Source organism: Pogonomyrmex barbatus, unplaced genomic scaffold, assembly GCF_055798465.1.
Source record: "Pogonomyrmex barbatus isolate J1 unplaced genomic scaffold, ASM5579846v1 scaffold2, whole genome shotgun sequence".
Classification (NCBI taxonomy): domain Eukaryota; kingdom Metazoa; phylum Arthropoda; class Insecta; order Hymenoptera; family Formicidae; genus Pogonomyrmex; species Pogonomyrmex barbatus.
The window spans coordinates 20162695-20182756 of NW_028297116.1; the positions used below are offsets into that span (position 1 = coordinate 20162695).

At 36.8% G+C, this 20062-nt stretch overlaps 2 protein-coding genes across 8 annotated transcripts in view; one reads left to right on the top strand and one right to left on the bottom strand.

Annotated features, from left to right (window-relative positions):
- LOC105423659 (adenosine receptor A3) overlaps window positions 1-20062 on the top strand; it is a 409096-nt gene that overhangs the window by 195686 nt on the left and 193348 nt on the right. The gene's annotated exons all lie outside the window — the stretch shown is intronic.
- Window positions 1-20062, bottom strand: part of Rdl (Resistant to dieldrin) — a 75822-nt gene that overhangs the window by 39230 nt on the left and 16530 nt on the right. For all 7 annotated transcript variants that reach the window (XM_089077423.1, XM_089077422.1, XM_089077428.1 and 4 more), the window contains exon 2: window positions 1664-1761. In XM_089077423.1, coding sequence (XP_088933549.1) covers window positions 1664-1761 — 98 coding nt within the window. The remainder of the gene's footprint in view (window positions 1-1663; window positions 1762-20062) is intronic.

The window sequence follows — 20062 nt, forward strand, 5'->3', positions numbered from 1 at the left end:
TTGGTGAGGGAAATATAGAACGGCTATATGGAACTGCGGGCGTCGTATCTTCGTTAGCGGTCGGGGCGCCGGGCCGAAAATATAAGTGCGATTTCGAAATAGAATCCGGGGCACAAGGGGGCACAGATACGCGACGACAAAACCAAAGTCAAAATCGTAATTGAAGGCGAGATACTGCGTCTCTGTGTAGTCCGCAGCAGAGATGCCGTTAACGGTAACCCGTGGCAACCCGTGGGGCGTCCCAGCATCGATCCGAGTTTTATCGAAGGGCGCTCCAGCCCCGCCCTGCCTCCACCGAGGCCATCCCCGAAAATGTGACTTTGTCGTGGTGTAATCGTCGATACATGAATCATAATCGTAGCTGCTCCGTCGTCGATAATCGGTCTGGCAGCCGAGCCGACCTGAACGCGCGCGGGGACTTTTTGGCCGGGCCTATCGAGCCAAAAGTAGGACAGGCCGTTTATTGGCAGGCATTAATTGCCTCTAACTGACTCTCGAGTGGCGAGCATGCTCACTCGAAACTGGACTAATGGCTCTTTAATATCTCCGTGTTTTATAAGCATCGTTTATTCGACCGCAAAATCGTATCGCATTCGCAATCGATAAATGTCTGGCATTTATTTGAAAGCGCGGTTCACGCAACGATCCGGTACTTAGAAATTATGCGCTGCAAATTGGTGAATTGATCAAGAACGCTAAAAGAGAGAGAGAGAGAGAGAGAGCTTTGTGCTTCGCAACGTCTTTATCTTCGGGGAGTCACGTACCGCGTTCCTATCTCCGCTATAGAACGCCCTGTCTGCCGGCATCGTTTTATCGGTATTTCTTTTTCGGTAGTTCCGCGGTTGAGCCGCGCAGTAAACTGCAAATTACTCCTTTGCCGGGAAACAGGATGCGATTTCGCGTACACGTGCTACCACGCTGTTCCTGTCAGAGTTGTTTTATGGAAGCGGTAGTACGCTCGAAAGCTCGCCCCGCGCGCGCGTTTTTGTAGGGCGAAGCGTGGGAGATGATAAGCGACATCAAAAATATTTCCTCGAGCGTTTTCGCCGGGACTTTAGCCGTTGTGTCGCGCCATTGTTATAGCAATCCGAAAGCTCGCGCTTTTTGTTTTGATTCATCGCGTATCGATTTCGCGCATTAAAGTTTTTTAGGCAAATCCTGACGCGTACGTTTACATCCGCCATCTTTCGTTCTTTAGTTTCTTTTATCTCAGCACTGCATTAAAAGATAGAAAACGCTGTCAGTTATTTTTTTTATCCGAGCACACGTAAAAAGCTTCCTTCTGCGCTTGCAGCGAGCGAAGTGGAATTGAAAGAGCTCGTATATGCTGGTTTTCTATTCGTTCGCCAATTGGTTTTGCCAGTGTCAATATTTGATTCCTTTCGTCATCTAATTTTCTCATTTTCGTTAGCTGCAAGGTAATAGTTTTAGATTCACGTAACTGTGCAACGATTATAAACAATGAGACGGAGAAAGCTTTGTGCCGAACGCAAAACTTGTTACGGCGCACATTACTTCACGGCCGTGAATTAGTCGAAATTAAATTGACGTTAACCGAATAATTACGTCAAACATGTTGAACTGACAAGTTTTGCGTACGATAAAAATTTCACGAATGATTTCGTTTATCTCGTAAGATGGGAAAAACCGAGTCTTCACTCACCTCCGTAGTTCGGCCTTACTCTTTTATCGTAACTGACGGAGAAGGAGTCCAGTATCTGAGAGATGTTCACGTCGCCCAGAAAACTGCCGCCGGCAGTTCTGTAAACAAACGAGAATTTTATATCTCACGTTTTCCTCGGTGAAACTAAAATTTTAAAATTATAAAAATCACAATCTTCTTATAACATTTATTCTTCTTATAACGTTTTATAACATTTATTTATTTTTATCCACTGTTTCTAAGTTAGCCGCTGTATTATCAGAATTTTTTTTAAATTTCTATCCAGTTAAAATTTGTTATGGAATTGTTTAAATATCAATAGAATTAAACTTTGAAACATATTAACATTATATACAAAAATATAATATTACAATATTATTTTTAGAAAACTTTAGTATCCTCTTCTAGAATATTTTTGTTACAAACAATGTAAGAATCTTATTATGAAATAATCGCGTTTCATTGAATTTCACAAAACACAGCGAAATGTTTTAATGACGATGATATGTTGCATATATTTTTCGTCTAAACGAATAATAACTTGAAATTCAGGTCAAAATATGAACTGTCAAGATGGTCTGTTGCAAATCGCACCGCTGAATTTTAGGACGCCGTCACAAACTCCTGAACTGATATAGATACTGAGTATTAGCATTATTCCGAAGACAGGTTCGAGAGAAGATATTGTAACAGCCTGTATGGCATACACGACCGTGAGAGATACGCCCGAGGTTCCCGGCATAAAGTGCAGCGAGTCTGTTCTTGACTTAACGGGTCAGTAGATACGGATGGTCTCGGTCAGCCAAACAAACGGCCCTTGAGTCCGCGGGCTGATACGTTCCGCAGTATCTACGAGAGCCCGATCTAATGGGTATAACGGCGCAGCAGCCGATTCCGGTCCCGTTTAAGTAGAGCAACTGGATCCGAGATCCGTTTTCTGCTTGACTCAGCAGGCTGACCAAGATCGCACCGTAATCACTTGATGCAGCGTTGATTCCCGGATCACGCAAAGCCGCGTCGTATGCTAACGACCTTGGTTAGATCACGCAATATCTTGGCGGTATCTACCAGATATCTCGAGTCACACGAATCACTGCGTGCTTTAATCGGAAAGCAGGAGAGACAGGAATAATCGAATTGCACGAGTATGTGTAATTCCATTTTATTTTCAACGTATCTGTGCCTTGAAAATTATTTATAGTAAAAATAATTTTTCTCGCTCTGAAATTTTTATGGTAATATTTTACATATTTTTTTTTATATATAAATCAATTATTTGAATTTTATATTTTACTAAAAAGGGATAAATAACGAGGGTACCGACCAGAATATCATAGGGAATGTCATAGTTACTATTTATTACTTTGATAAAAGTGATCAATTGCCAAATATGAATGATGTCTGGTAGAAGTCATTGATAACTTTTGTGAATTAGGTTAATAATAGTGTCGTGCGTGCTTGATTGGTGCGTTACTCCATATCATTGAGTAAAACAGACGTAAGAAAAGCCTTGACCCTACAACGAATATGTACATATGAGTCAGCAGAATGTGCGAGAGACGTATCATACATCAGCTTGCGCGCATAGTCCCACAATGAAAGTAAGTAAACGTGGCGAGCTTGTGAAGTGTTGCACGAATTAGACTAATCAAGATCGTGCATGTTTGCCGCGTTCTATTTCACTGACCAAGATTCCAAGCGTGAGTTATACGATCTACAATGTGTCCCCGCGATTAGGTTCACGGGATTTCGTAATCAATTATAAATCAAGGAAATAATCGCTGTCTAAGTAGCCGGTCTACTTTGTGATTCAAACCAGTAAGCTCTTTAGTTGTAAAAGCCCCAATTACTATTTCGAGATTGCATCCGCTTGTTTATGCGAAACTAAAAAAATGTACAAAATTAATGATATTATATTTCTAAAATTATTAAACAGAAAAATAGCTATCGAAATACAAGAAAAGATATGGAAGAACTGTTACGTTATGGACAATATATTGTGCGATAAATTCTATAAATCTTCTATAAATCTTTTATTAATAATTTCATTAATATGCTATTAATAATATATACATAACAGATATTTTTAAGAAATGTTTTGGATCGAAACGTTAATAATGAAACTAAGCGATTTTATCGGCTATACGCCTCGGATTTCATCCAACGATTCGCTGCAACCATCATAATCTAAGTTTCGCGAAACCATATCTCATAACGAAGAAGAACTTGCTACCAACTTGCGATAATAGGTCAGAGGTTAGTCGTATCGATTGGACGCAGATATCTACTCTGAGAACAAGGGTGCGAATAATACGGTAGATGATATCGTGTAGATGCACGCGCGAAAATATAGATAGACTATTTCTCGGTACGTACCACAAGGAGTCAGCCGCTCAGTCACAAGATTGTTGTTTAAAATATCTTCTAGTTAAATGGCGAAATATTCTTACGAAATAATTTTGAAGAAATTACGCTCGCGCACGAGCAATAAAAAAATTAATAAATTGTTTTATTTTAAGAAAATCCTATCTAGAGAATGATATATATAAATGAAATGTTAAAACATTTCTCTATTTTTGATGATCTATTTTGTATATCATTGAATACTTAATATGACATATAACATACATAACATAATTAATTATGTATATAAATATATAACAAATGACACATATAATAATATATGTGTCATTTGTTAATTATATTATGTATGTTATATGTCACATTAAGTTCCATTTTTACGTGGCGATTTATTCCATCAATATATTATTAAAATACCACTGTAGGATAATTGAGACCTTTTCGATTTAAATCAATTCAGTTTTGGCATTTTATCTATGATATTATTTGTCACTTTTTTTGTAAAAGTATAAGCATAGAAGCGTACGTCTACAAGTTTCTTTAACCAATTTCGAGCGATTTGAATTCTTCTTCTCCCTGTGAAAGAGAGCAAAGGGCAGAATACCCTCCGTAGAGAAAGATGACATTTTCGATCGCTTGAAATATATGAAAGGCTCCTTCGAGGTTAGTGTTTACGAAACTGAGGAGAGGTTTCGTGGGTGTCTGTATTCCAGACGAAAGGACGCGCGTCTCTTTCACGGGTCTTCGGAAGGAAGACCGTTGGAGAAATGTCACGCCACAGTTAAGCGTTTCATGCTTCATTGCCCCAAAAGCGCCAGACAATGTTTTCAGAAGCTCGCCCATTCCTTAGATCTCACGGAAAACTCTCTCCCGTGCTTCGTGGAAATCCATTTTTCTTGTTACTCCGTGTTGTTTCGAATTATGAACTCAAGCTCCACCGCTCTCACAAGCAAAACAACGTAATATTAAATTAATGATGATCAAATCGAATGAAAATGTTCAACCGAAATTAGGTCGATAGATAATAATTGCCTCATGCTTTAATTTCAAATTTTGAACAGAAAATTGATTAATTACATTGTCGTAATTCTTTAATACAATTACGAATGTGTGTCGTCGTATTTAATATGCGCATCTTCCTAACCGCGATATTTATCAATCTATCACCGTATAATTAATAACATCACGTAAATTCCGTTTGATGTCGCTTTGATATTTAATAGCGTGAAATAACGTCGGCCGCACAGAGGAGTGATCGCGGTGCAATTGTACGAACGACTGATTTAATAGTATTACCGTGAGGCACAGAGAGTCACGTGGCGCGAGTACTGAAGAAAAATGGGGAACATTATGGTGTTTGAGTTCGAGTTGGCATAATTGAAAGTCTCGTAAATAAGGAGGACCGTCCGAGTGGACGAAGACACCTCGAATTTCAATCTCCCGAATTTCCAAGAGCTCTTGATCCCCGACTCTAACATTTCTTCTGCGATCTGTGCATCCTCCTACTCTTCGATCCTGTCTTCCATTCTTTTCGCTCGCCTGGCCTCGCTCCTTTTTCTTCTAGCTTTTCCGACTCGTTGCAATTTACCTGCCTTTAAGGAACGATGAAAAATCATTACAAGAATTTTCTCTACGAATATACGTTTATTTCTAGCTCAGCGAACTTTAGATCGATGCATGTAGGTAGCAACTTGCCTTTCTTCCGCTTTTTTGCTCTCTTAGCAAACTTAAAAATTTAATACATTGTTGCAAATTAAAATTTTCTTTGTTCGATCATTACATTCAGTTCTTGTCTGATATCCAATGTTATTTGTTATCTTTTATTTGATTGCCGAATCAAAAATATATTTAAAATATTAAAGGTGCCATATACGTATGCAAATTTGTTTTTATAATTGTTCAACTATTTAATTATGAATATAAATAACATTTTCCGATGTGTAATTTTAATACCGATACTCAGTCTCGTTAAATGTTTGCACAAAATTGTCGTCATGCACAGCTTCAATTTCTATAACATGTATAAATTTGTAAATACATATATATTTTGACGTAAAGATAAATATTGATAATAAATGTGCACGAGAATCACATTTCATTTTTCCGAATATTTCGGAGGGATAAATATTTTTGACGATGTTTCGGTCGACCTCGTTCCCTGACATTTGAATTAGCAAGCGTTCTGCACAATTTATTTTCAAGCTAATGTCAAACAACTGCCGGCAACTTTCCCGACATTGTCGAGCACGTCGAGTGGCTGGTATCTTTGAAAGGCGGAAGTCTCGAAGCTTTTGTAAGAGTCTCTTCTCGCAATTAAGAAGTTATCGACTACGGAGACGCTGTATCGCTCCGATCTTCTCTCCCTTTTTCGATGGATCGATCGATCGTCCTGACTTCTCTCATCTTTCTCTTATTCGTCGTGCCGTTCTCAATCCCGGTGCCAATCCTTCCTTGCCAAACATCCAGCGTTTGCGCGAGGATCGGTTATGAATTATTCATGATAAGCGAACGAGCGAGCGGACTATGGACGAAAAACTGGCTTTATATACTACCGGTGGCCGGACGCTATATATAATCGGCGAGAGCTAGTTGCACGAGCAGTTACGTTTTTCAGTGTGATTTACGCTAATTTCGGCGCCGACCCACCCTTGTGAGAGAGTCAGGAAGTCATAAGTATGCGATCACAGCCTTCCGGTCAGCGTCACGTGGTTCCTTTTTATCGCTATCACAGTTGGAAACTTTAGTCCTCATATTTCTCTATATAATATATATTTATCTTTCTCTTCCTGTCTTCCTTCTATTTCCTCGATAATAATTATTTATACACATTTTTGAATCTGATAAAACTTATCGGCTTTTAACCGCAAATTTATTCAATAAATTAATGCTATATCAAGCATAGGGATACGATAATTAATACGAATAACTGTGGAAATTGAGCTGCGAATTATATCGCTAGATGATTTAGCTTTTTACTCTTTATATTATTCGATTAAATTCTTTCGTAAATATATATTTAATGCAGCACATTAATTTGCAATAAATACGATAATATTAGCGGTATCATTTTTTTATAAAGTTTTTTCCAAGGATATTTTATAAACTCTCCAAGGTACAAGCCGCGTCTAAGAAACTCGAGTCATTTGTTAAAATCAAAGTGTGTCGTCAAACCGACACCTCGTGTATCATTGCCTTTTTCTCGGATAATTACTCGATGTCGCACAGAAAGGCACGCACGCACACACGGGCGCATATATAGACAGCGGTGTTCATGTGGAAGATGTTATTTTCGTACGATAGGCGATAATAAATAACGTGCGTAATGGTCTCGGAAGAACGTCGCGACGCGGATCGTTTGCGAGGTCAGGCCAGATAACATGGAAAAACCGGCGGAAGAATTCGAAATAGGACGGGCAGACCCCCCGATGCGAGCAGACATCCATCCGATCGTAACGTCGCGAGATACATTTGACGGTGGGACGGTGGGATGATGGACCGGCGGATCCGTCATTTGTCACTGTCCGTAAAGCGAGCTACCGCTCATCATCCTCCCGCTCCTTCTGCGCGCGCGAACTTCTTCCGCGCCGCCGGGCTTTTGCCGATACACAAAAATCTTGCGAATCACCGGCGCCCGCATCGATCGTACACGTAGACGAGCTTCCTAAAACCATACACGCCGGAGAAATTTTCGACGACCGTCGATCACGGACGCCGCCGAGTCGAAGGCTGAGCGCGCTCGAAAAAGGAAAGAAATGTCATCTACGATTTCACTCACGTCAGTTTAACCGGCGGATAGGATAGGTTACTTTTTCATCTCCATTAGATGACAGACATCATGATTACGCGGTATTCAGTGTGATATATTTCGAAATCTCGCGAAGAGCGTCTTAAGACAGGATACGACAGGAGTATTTCTGAATATACTTATTTAAAAATCTGTAATGCTGAAAGTAGCAAAAAATCTACGAAGCTAACTGCAATAAAGTTTACTGTTTATTCGAAACATATACGTTCTATTCATTTTCGGTATATGTAATTGTATAAAATGTATTACGTATTACAAATATTACATAAATCTGACCGATTTTCACATTGTGCATCGATGTTTCTATGACCCATTATATATCTGAATTTTCGGTAAATTATAAATTTATATTGTTTGCATAATTGTTTCAATTTAAGCGCATAGTGTACATTTATCATTTATTTAGTTCATTCTATTATCAACGTCCAAATATAATTTAATATGCAATGTGTATATTTATTAATATGCCCGCGAGCAGAAAGGCTTCTAAAAAGAACTTAACGCATCTTAATTAATTTGCGAGCAACATCGGTATAACGCATTAGGCACATGATTCTGACCTTTTCCGTCGATTTTATTTAATTGGGCCGTGTTTTTGACATTTATTAGTTAGCTGACCTTTCGGAAATCCATATCAATTTCAATTTTTTATCAGGGAATGGGATTACCGTCTTGTCTTATTTTGGTCTTCATATTATCCCCTTTTAACCATCGGCGATCCTTCGAAATTTGCTTTCGCAATTTCCGTCCTGAAATTTAATCCTGCCTTCTCGGGTGGGTTGCATAAATTTCCCAAGGGTCGAGGCGATCGAATCTGTCGCGCGTGACAGATTCTTTTTTGGATTTTTCGATGTACAGATGTGTACAGGTGAGTGGATCAAAATGAACGTGTACGACACACGAGGGCGGCGTATCTGCGAAACGCACATCGACGAGAAGACAGAGAACGCAGCATCCGTCGGGGTAGGTTATCGACGCATCTGTGTAAGCTTGTGCGCGCGAATCTGACGTCATTGGGCACCCTCCAGCCCCTTTCTACCTCTCGGTGTGATGCCCTCTATGTGGGTTATGACGACGGTGGGGAATACGTGGTCGCTTTAACCCCTCGGCTGTGCATGTATTCGGCGCTTATGGGACCTCCGGTTTATGTCGCGCAAACACATCATAAAGTAGGATATAAATGATTATTCAAAAATTTATAAGCCGAAATTATTATATTCAGTTGTTTATAAGTCGAATTTATTTTATTAATCTGATATACATTATTAGCGAAGCATAATGCAATCAGTATTTTGATTTTCGTTTAAAATTTATCACTTGGTGAAAATTTTATAAACGACTTTCCTCATTTCTAATTAATTTCTAGTTGAAAATTATTGATTCGGGTTCAGTATGTGCAATATTTTGATTCTATTTTCCCCACGGATCCTATTCGCTTCATTTCATTGTACGTCGTGTGAATTAACTTAGCTCTCGCGTGAACGTGAGAATGGGAGAACGATGCGAGGCTACTCACTAAGCTCAGCGTCGTTTACGGTCATTGAACTTTATTGCGACTATAGGAGGTAGGTTTAATCGAATAAGTTGAGGTTTTTGCCAGGCTGTCTGAAACGATGCAAGGAGAATGACAACGTGAATGTTCAAGGCAGCTATAAGGAGATTAAGTTCCTAAAAGTTGAGTGAATTCTTCTGATCTTATAGAGCGAGAATTACTTCCTTGTATATTGTTTCTTATTATGATAAATCATTGTTTTGTAATATATATGTAATAGAAAATATTTATAATTCAAAATTTATATTAAATTATATTACATTATGTTAATTTATATTATTTATATTTACGTCGTATTATATACGTTTATGTGCAAATATATTAATCAATTATGTTGTTAACATTACCAACATAAATGTGTTATTATAAAAAAATTAATTATATATTATTACATACGATAAGCTATAATTTTACTGCGAAATATATTAATATATATTTTAATATTAATATACATTTAATACATAATAATATATATTTAATAATATACATTAATATACATTAATATACATTTTAATTTTTGATTATCTTTTTGTTTAATGTGTTTAATATAATTAACATTAATTATTTGAAATAAACTGACAATGATTTAAATTAAATTTCAAATTTAATTTAAATAATTTAATTTATTTTGCATAATTTAAAAGAACCCCGAAGAAAAAAAAAAGTTCTTATTATAAAAATCATACAATTTTCATTTATATCAATTAAATTTCTTTTGATAAGGCTCTGTTTTAATTCTTCCCGCGTGATGATCTCTGTGTATCTAATTTGTCTATTTTACGTGTTTGGCATTCTTTTTTTTTAGCCGAGAAGTGAAGCCGCGGATAATCCTCCTTTCATCTGTTACTTCTTGTTTCCCCGTGTGGTTTGAGAAGGGCCACTGTGGTGCGAGCGTGTCGACGCTCCCGAGAAAACCACTTCCGGTATTTAGGTAAGCGACGGGCGAATGTGCGCGAGAGAAACAAGGCGCTCTCATTAAACGCGGCGGCACACGATGACGCTTAAATCGCTATCAGAGCGTTTCTTTAGCCCCGTTGTGTTAGGTTCGCCTCTAGCCAGCCGACGATGTCGAAAGAGATGTATTTTCCATTGGAGCCGAGAGAACTTCCCGTTTTGTCTACTAATGTCCCCACAACACGAAGGTTTTATTCAACGAAAACAATATTCGTTGCATGGCATAAAGGTTCTGTCGCTTAATAGCGGGTCATTATCGCGCAAATGCGAGCGCAATTTCCCGGACGTAATTTATGAATAGATGATTAGTCTCTTATTATATTATTTAACATTAATATCAGCGATGCAATTTTTCCCAAGGAAATGTTTAAGTATATTTTTTCGAGTTTCTTTTCAATGATATTTTTATATGGTTAATGAAAGGACATTTACATTATTCGCTGCATTTTACAGCTTACAAAGAGTTCAACAGAAATAACTTGAAATAAGAAATTTTTAATGTGTCGGATAAATTCACTGGATTTTCTTTGACTTTTGTAGAGATTACATTATGAGAAAAAAAATTGTATTATCATAAAACATTGCTGATATTTCTGTCTATAATTCTACGAATGTTAATTTAATTTCGTACTAACGCCATTAGATGAATCGTGCCTATCAAACTCTCGTATTAAATGTGATGAATAATCAGAAGTACTTTGTGCACGTATACAAACATCTGAATGTGGATGTTTAAGTGGAACACATTTCTGGGGATAAGGAGATAAGGACGAGGATGAGATACACGGACTTATTAAACATCGATCTCTCTTAATCTTAGTGGATCTACGGCGCAAGAATAACTGCGGAAATTGTTGCGCAAGTACGATTACAATAACGCAAGTTGTTTTACAGTCTCTTCGTAAGCGCATATATTATTCATGCATGAGATGATGCTTCTGCGTCTCTCTCTCTCTCTCTCTCTCTCTTTTCCCCCTTTTCACTTTTTTGTCAATCCTATTTGTTGTTCCCTCGTTAAATAATTCAAATAATATGTTAATGTAATTAATTTCCAAGAAATAAATTGCTAGGTTGATAGGTTCTTTGTAAGATTCTTGTTTTTCAGATAAAAAATGTTTATACTAATATATTATGTACGAAAAAAAAATTGGTAAATTTTTATCAAATTTTTAATCTGATATGCAATATTATCATATAATAATAAAATAGCAACGTTTCGATATAATTATCATTAATCCTCGGTAGGAAAACGACACAATGCTTTATTAATATCTCAATACCGTAATATTATTATTGTCTTCAGGGCAATTGCATTATTGTAGTTGTTATATATCGCGTTTACATAATGATCGTATGTTCCTCTTGTAGAGGAAATTTTTTCAAATTTTAGATATAAAAAACAATTCTATAATCCACGTAATTAGCTTTTATGTAATAATATATCGTAATATATGGTATAATATAATATTTCTTTTATTATATATACATTATATATACGTAAAATATATATTCCTAAAACAGAACCTATTCGAAAAAACAGATTGAAAATGGTATTATATTTCATTTAAAATCATAGCATAGTAAAAATTAACTGCATTTCTAAATGAGACTATTATCGGCAATGTGCCCGGCCGTTGCAAAAGCGACTTCGGTGACGATCGCGATAAAGACGTTGTCTTCATTGTCTTCGACACTATTCGCCGTGCTCTTCGTCGCGAGCGTACTCTTGGTTATGAATGTAAACAATGAGGTTGTAACGCTTGGCGCGAATAACCGAGATCGAAGATACAGGCGGAACACCGACGTGGACGACAAAGACGTCGTTCTCCATCGTCTTTATTGCTACTCGTTGCCCTTTTCGTCTTGTTGCGGCGTGCCCGCGATTACGAATGTCGACGATTAACTAAGATCGTAGATAAACGCCCCGGTAGATCTGACGATACCTCGACGAGGACGACGACGACGACGACGACGACGACGACGACATCGCTTTGGCCAGTTCCCATCGTCCTTATTACAGATTCGTTGCGGGCTTATCTACAGGACACGCGATGTTCTTAGGAATTTAGATAATGAGTCATTGAGTTAAATCTCGACAACAAAATATACGTTTCATTTATGAATAAAAATCGTAAAAAGTGACAGCACTTTACTAGCGATAAATTATCAGAAGTTTAAAACTGTTTTAAAAGCTTCGCTCTGTTTCGTTTAGTTTCTATTATCATTTCATTGAAACAAAAAATTAATTTTTATAATATAATACTATTTTATAATATAATACATTTTACACAAAAAATATATAAAATGATTTTATCTACTTAATTTTTATAATCTCCCGAAATATATAAATATATTTGAAAGCTTAAGCATATTTGAAAGCTTAAGCTATTTTCTATATTTATCGTATGTAAAAATTCATAAGGTAATTATTATAGTAATACGATATAATAGTTAGTTTTAATATTGAAATTTAATTGAGGTACATTTAAATCGAGATTTAAATTACTGATTAATTTTATCCCGATAATATCCGGACGTGCGAGATTTCTACGCCGCGTTGTAATGCCAACATAAATATAAAACGTACGTAATTATTGATTATGTGCGCTCATACGTACATGGCCATAGATATTTTTAGTATTAAGTGACACTAACTATAGGCACAGGGCTTACTTAATAGTAAGGTTAACTATGATGAAGAATATTAACGATGAAAATATCATGATCCAGCTGATTGGATCAAGCGAAACTTTCTTTATCATTGTCATAAATATTAATACTCGTAAGATTAATCACCGAAGCTCGCAAACTTCAAAATTCTCTGGGAAGACTAGATATCATAAATCAATAAAAAGAGAGCGGATGCAATTAAAGTGGATGCCGCAAAATATCATTGCCTATTAATCAACGGTGTATTAATATAGGGTCAAAAAAGATCCAATAACTAGCTTGACCAATATAGACCTAGGGAGGCAATATATAGAACGTACTGGCGGAATAAAAATATTAAGGAATATTTGCGCATACATTTCGCCAATTGCCGTAATTTGTGTACAGAACGTATACAAAATTCGTTCAAATTATATTTCCACTTAGAGCTAAGTAGTCCTAGACGAAGAACTGAATTAGTTTGAAATAGCGGAAGTTAAAAGGGATTGCTACGATATGGGTGTTGAAGCCTCGGTACACCTGGCCCGAAATTAGATCTCGTTAACCCCATTACGATTCGTGGTCGGAATTTCTTCAGGCACACGCGATTCTTACCAGGAAATTCAGATAAGCGTCCCTTGGCCTAGACCGCAACGGGCACGAGGTGCGGAGATTGCAGACGACCTATCGACTCGATCATGTACGGCCGCTGCGACGGTCGGCTAACTGCAGGCGCATTATTTTTAATAATTAGGGTGCTGCATTCTTATTAGTTTCAGTGACAATAAAATTGCGCCAGCGTTATCTGGCCGTTATTACGTAATGGAAATGTCACCGTAACCCGAGGGTGAGGGAGGACGACGGACGGAAAGGAGGGAAGGGGGGGTTATTCTTGCGATTTATGTCGGCCTTTTGCATCTCACAGCGTGCACCTTCGTTATTAAAGCCATTAAAGGTCGCGACCATAGCTTGCATAATTAACCAAGATCGATGGTACAACCGACGGGAACGACGTAGCCCAACGGTGGTGCTTTGACAATGTACAAGTTTCTAGTACTTTTTATTACGAATTACGACTGACGTTTTGCGGCTGGCAGGTCTCACTCCCGCGATTCCCCGTCTTCCGCAGGATTCTTTCCCAACTTTTTTTACCTCGTTGATTTCGTGCCGTTTGGTTCGTGGGGCACGCGAGTGTTTGGGAGCTCGTGCAAGTAAGTGAGGAAAGAGCGTTCGCACACTTCGATTCGGAGTAAAAGAAACGGAGCAGAAGAAACTATAAAGTATGCTTTTAACATGGAATCGTAAAAAGCTTGTCCATTATATAAGTTTCACGTTATATCTTTTCATCTTAGCACAAACTTATGGAATATCAAATATATTTTTTACATCCTTTTCTTTCATATTATGCATTTTTCTCTAAGTAGACTTAGAGATAAAGAGAAAGAAGATAATTGATTTTTTTATCGGGTGTTACGTTGGACTTAATTAACAGTTGATTAATTTGTAAACATGTATCAATAGAAATATACGAGTGTGTGGTATGCAGTTATTCAGTATCATTTGTTCATAATACGAGTTATCAGTAGTGAGAACAGGCACTGACTGTTATCGCCGAATACCGAATGTTTCATCTATCACATTGCACATATATAACGTTTTCGATACGGCAGTAAATTTCAGCTCTGATAGCACCCTTTCCCTCTTACTCCGTTTTTGGCCTTACTAAATCTTCATCATTTTGAATGACAGCGAATGTTATCAACAGTTAATGAGACATACAAGATGCATATCTATCATGTCGTTTTATGAGTACCGCTCACTTTATTATCCCGTTATCCCGTTATGACGTTATAACATGGTCTCGAGAGTAATAACTACAAATGCGTCTACTTCATGAAATAAATGACAATTTTTTCATTCAGAGGTACATATTATGTCGTATATATCATACGCACGTATTGCGATATTTTTTATCACACTCCGCATTATACTACATTTATACTGCGTATTTCTACGAAGAAAAGCTGCCAGTTAAAGAAGAAACATGACCTTGTTATTCACAATCAGTTCCGTCTCTGACAGAAAATATATATCGCGCGCGGCGCCTTTAATATCGTTATACCGCCGTTTTATCATTACGCGACCGGCGTACAATTTATGGCAGCGCGCGACCATAAAATACCATCAACTCGTGTGATATCCTACATTTCCCACCCCATGTAAGCTTTATAATCCAGCGCGATTTTTAATCTAGATCTTTTTAATTTAGAATCCTCTGAATTGATAATACCGGCCGGCAAAGAAAAAATATGTAGAAGAGAGTTCTGGTTGTATGTGTGTAATAAATGGACACGGATAATTTCTGCGTGTTGCGTGACACATTTTTTTTACACACGCAAAAATTCTGACGAACCGGACTTTTTATATTCGGACTTGACGCGAGTCGCGTTGAGTCGCGGCCCAGATGAAAATTCCAAAGCGAATTGTTTCTCGCGAATTGTTTTCTCTGTTCAACATCGAAGACGCGAGTACACTGCCTTTACTATTACGTACATAATGGGGGTATGCCAACCCCGAATGCAGCGGACGTTATTCTTATGCCGACCTCTCACAGCTGACTGCGCGCACCTCCGTTATTAAGATCTTTCATGACTAGAAGAGAACAAGTCGAGATTAATCGGCTGTCACTCTTTCTTTATCTGCAAATGCAGTTTGTACTTTCGCCACGTTTGACAAATTTTGTGAAAAAAATGGAACGGCGGATCCGACTTTTATATATTTTCTAAATGTATGCTTATTTATTGGAAAATGATGCGGATATGCAAATGTGATCAAATTAATAATGCAGTGACGATGCTGTAAAACAAATTGTGTCATTATTGGAACACTCATTATGTTAATAAATATCATAATAATAGACGTTATATACATATTTAACATAATGTATTTAGTGGAGAATATTGCTGGTAATTTTGCTGATTGATAATGGGAAAATTACTATTAATTATTTTTATATTCTATCCCTTTTGTTGAAGCAATTAAAAGATAAAATTAATACTAATTTTTTACATCTCAATAAATTATTCTGACAATCGGTAGAGTAGAAGTATAGATTAGGATAATCGGAGATTGTGTGATGAGAACTGACGTTTGCTCGATGAATGATTTCGGCAATAGAGAATTAAACGGTCGTAAATCTTGTAAAACATATTGAACATTCGATTCGGAATAAGGATAGCACGTGGTAGATCGACAGTAGAAGCGAACAACTGTTATCGGTGATAACGATGCATGAGGCTTTGTAACGTAAGCTGGACACGCAAAATCGCAATGATTTTGTCGAGTATTGATGAAGATATGCGATCGATAAGCAATAAGCAGTAAATGGGAATTGCGATTCTTCTCTACGAAAATACCGTAGGAATTTCGAGAAAAGGATCATGCTACGCATACAAATATCGTAATGTGGAGTTAGACTTAATTTTAAATTTTAACATTACATAAATATTTTTTAATGAAGCATTATTACAACATAATAATTTTTAATGAAGTATTATTAAAAACTATTTTATTATAGATATTATATTATATTATTTAAGAGTTACTTTTCATCAAAAGTTTCAACAGAATGTCGAATTAATATTTTAATGATAGAAAATAAAAGAGAAAATAGGAAATATGATGCAAGATTTCTGTTTGCAAAATTGATGGTGAACTTATTTATTATTTACTTTTACAAAGTTTCTTTTGCAACTTTACAAATTATCCCAATGTTAAATATTTAGTGTACAGAAATAATTAAAAGTTGAAAATATCTTGAAAATATCTTTAATATGCTAACTCATTTTTTTCTCTGTAATTGTTGAATATAATTATAATTTTTTTTTTTTTTTAGAGAAAGCATTGTGTTTTGATAACTAACAAAAGTCTAACACTGTATCAGATTGTTGAAATGTTTCTGGAAAAAAATATTTGCACAACCCGATGGTCCTTGTAAGGAATTCATCGCGATTCCCATCATAGAGACATTTGAACGTGTCTTGCAAAGTTCAAGCCATTTGCGAGCTGCAGTTTCACGTGAATGGTGTACCAAGACCTTGTCATAAAGTTACGCTTTATCGTGTTCCACGCCAGCGAGGGCGGCCCCGGCACGAACACGGCTTACGTCGATCTGCCAATCACGAGTTCGAGTCTTGGAAACGCGATGCCTTTACCTTCGTGCCAGGATGTACTGGCAAAATGAAATCGACTCGAACGATCGCTGCGTCTTCGCTTTGTCTCGGATATTTCACATTTGCGAGATAAGTGAGAGAGCTTCTCGATATCGATATGAATATTATTGCGACTTAGTTACCAAAATATTTAGCTCCTTCTTTTGAAGGTAATCTCTTTTTAAGAGAAAATAACAAAGAATTGCCATCTGTCAACTTTTTCTCAGGAGATTACCCTCATTGAAGATTTTTTTTATTGCTGGAGAATGAAAATCTTGAGATATCTTTTATAATAAAGAATACAATAATAATTATAAATTATTTGGTTATTGAAATAGTGTTTGTAATTGTTGTAAAATATTTAAGAAAAAAGATATGGAAAATAAAGACGAGGGTAAAATTAATATAAAAATGAAAAATTTTTTAAACTTTATTTTGTTACGAGAATATAGATACTTGTTGGAAATCTTCTTTAACTTTTAGCATTTAGTACAAATGTGAGAAGAAAAGGCAAAATACTCCGTATCAACAGACTCCCGATAAGTATAGCCCTGCAATTGCGATTATCTTTAGTGTAAATGTAACATGCAATGGAGATTTGCGTTTCCGATAACCGTATAGCTTTAGATTCTCTCTCATTTTCTCTTTCTTTCTCGTTTACCGATTCTTTTACTCTTATATCCGTTTTGTACGTTACGAAAATCGACCATTATACTGTCCTCGTGTGAAGCCTCGCGCGAAATTCACGTTGTGAATCCTTCAAGTAGAGATATCTATGATGTTGATCTTTTAATTCGTTTATGGTAAAGAGGTTTCTTTTTCCCTTAAGATTGTTACCGCAAACACACTTTGAAAGATAATCTCGCCGGAAATGGATAATATTTAACAGCGCTTATTACATAATCTTCACATGCAATTTTCTTCCTTTATCAGTTCTTTCGAATTGTAGAATGAGATCTACATTATATTGGATAAATCTTGAAGTTTTTTAATTTGAGGAATATTATTTTAATTTCTCATTAGTTTCATTTTATTTTTAATTGTTTTAATAAGTCAAACATGTTAAAATTACATGAAATATTTGATGATGAAATTCTTTATATATACAATATAATATGGTTGGTTTGCCTTGCAAATAGATTTGAGATGCATACAGTAACTTTGCAGATAAAATATTTATGTTATGAAATCCTCTCCCCTTTCTCTCTTTCTCTCTCCTCTCTCTCTCTCTCTCTCTCTCTCTCTCTCTCTCTCTCTCTCTCTCTCTCTCTCTCTCGTTAGATTGTACTAACATTAGTATGCAGGTGTGGAAATTTCCGACATTTACGTACATACAACAAACTTTCCCGTAACTATCTGCAGCTATCTATCCATCCTATATCATCGGCAACGTCGGCAATACCTTTCGGGCCGATCTCGTCGAGGCCCGATCGGGAGGTAAGGGACCGTTTAACGCGCTCATGCTGAGTGCATCTCGCGTACAGGGATAGAGATCCGCGCGAGGGCAGGCGTCAGTAATGCACTTTCCGATAATGCCGCCGCCAACGTAATCGCGGTGCACCGTCCATACGTGTCCGTGTTCACAGACAAGAGCACTTACACGCCGACGTGGCGGCCGTCTGGTGAGCACCGAGAAGGGCGAGCACATACAGGTAGAAGAGATTCAGCCGTGCTACGACCGACTTATTATTCCGGATTACTCCGATTTCTCCGTTGTACCTCCACCGGTCGCCATCCGGTTAGCGGATGCGGATGAGCCATTAATCGCGTTACTCGGAAATCCCGTAGCATATGCCAGCGGTTTTTACTACGGCGGGTTTGAGATTATCGACAGCTTTTAAGTAACGTACTTCGAAGTTTCCAAGTAACGTCTCATGTTTGGGAAACTAGGTAGTTCTTTTTTTTTTTTTTTTTTTTTTTTTATTTCGGAACGACGTGCAACGTGATGATGGCGATGATAAATAGATAATATAATTTATGATGATGGATACAAGAATAGTTAAATGTGAATATTTATTTCCAAATATACGCGAAGTATTTTATTTTAAATCCGCCTAAAACGTGTTACATGCCAATAAAAATTTGGATATGTGTAGAATAATGCTTTTATGTTGAATCCTCACTATAATTATCGAAACTTCTAATATTAATGATCGAAACTTAAATTTCTTTTCCTATCGTATTTTAACGAGATTACATTGAATATTTTCTAATTCCACGTATTACGACGATAAACGATCGATTCCCGTTCATGATTTTATAATTAAAGCATGTGAGATATCTCAAGCGAGTCGCGTTTGCAAGCTATATTATCCAGACATTAATTAAAGAGCTCCGGATATCGATCATGAATATTCGAGCTGTGCTTAATAACACTCCGATTTCGGTATGAGATATATAACTGTCTATGTGCATGTGTGTGGATCGAAGTACACGAACACGAGAGAGTTCTATAGACGATGCTGCCCGGCGTCAGGATTACTCTGATTTCTCTGTTATGTCCAACGAGTTCTATCCGGCTATCGGACGTGGATAAGGAATTAACCACGTTACAGGTATTCGCTTTGCGAATACGTGCACGATTGAGAAACCAGATTATTACGATAGATACTAATGAACGACATTAAGATAGGAATAAGCGGAATAAGCGTGAGGAATAAGCGTGAACAAATTCATTTTGCAAAAATAACTGAATTAACCATAACATTAACATTTGAATAGCAATACAGTATATATTCACTATTTTTTGATACAACATACCTGATAATTATTTTATTAATAGAGTTTAAATTAAGTATATATATATATATATATATTAAATATATATTGCATTAATATCGTACAACTGTATGCATGTATATAAAAAT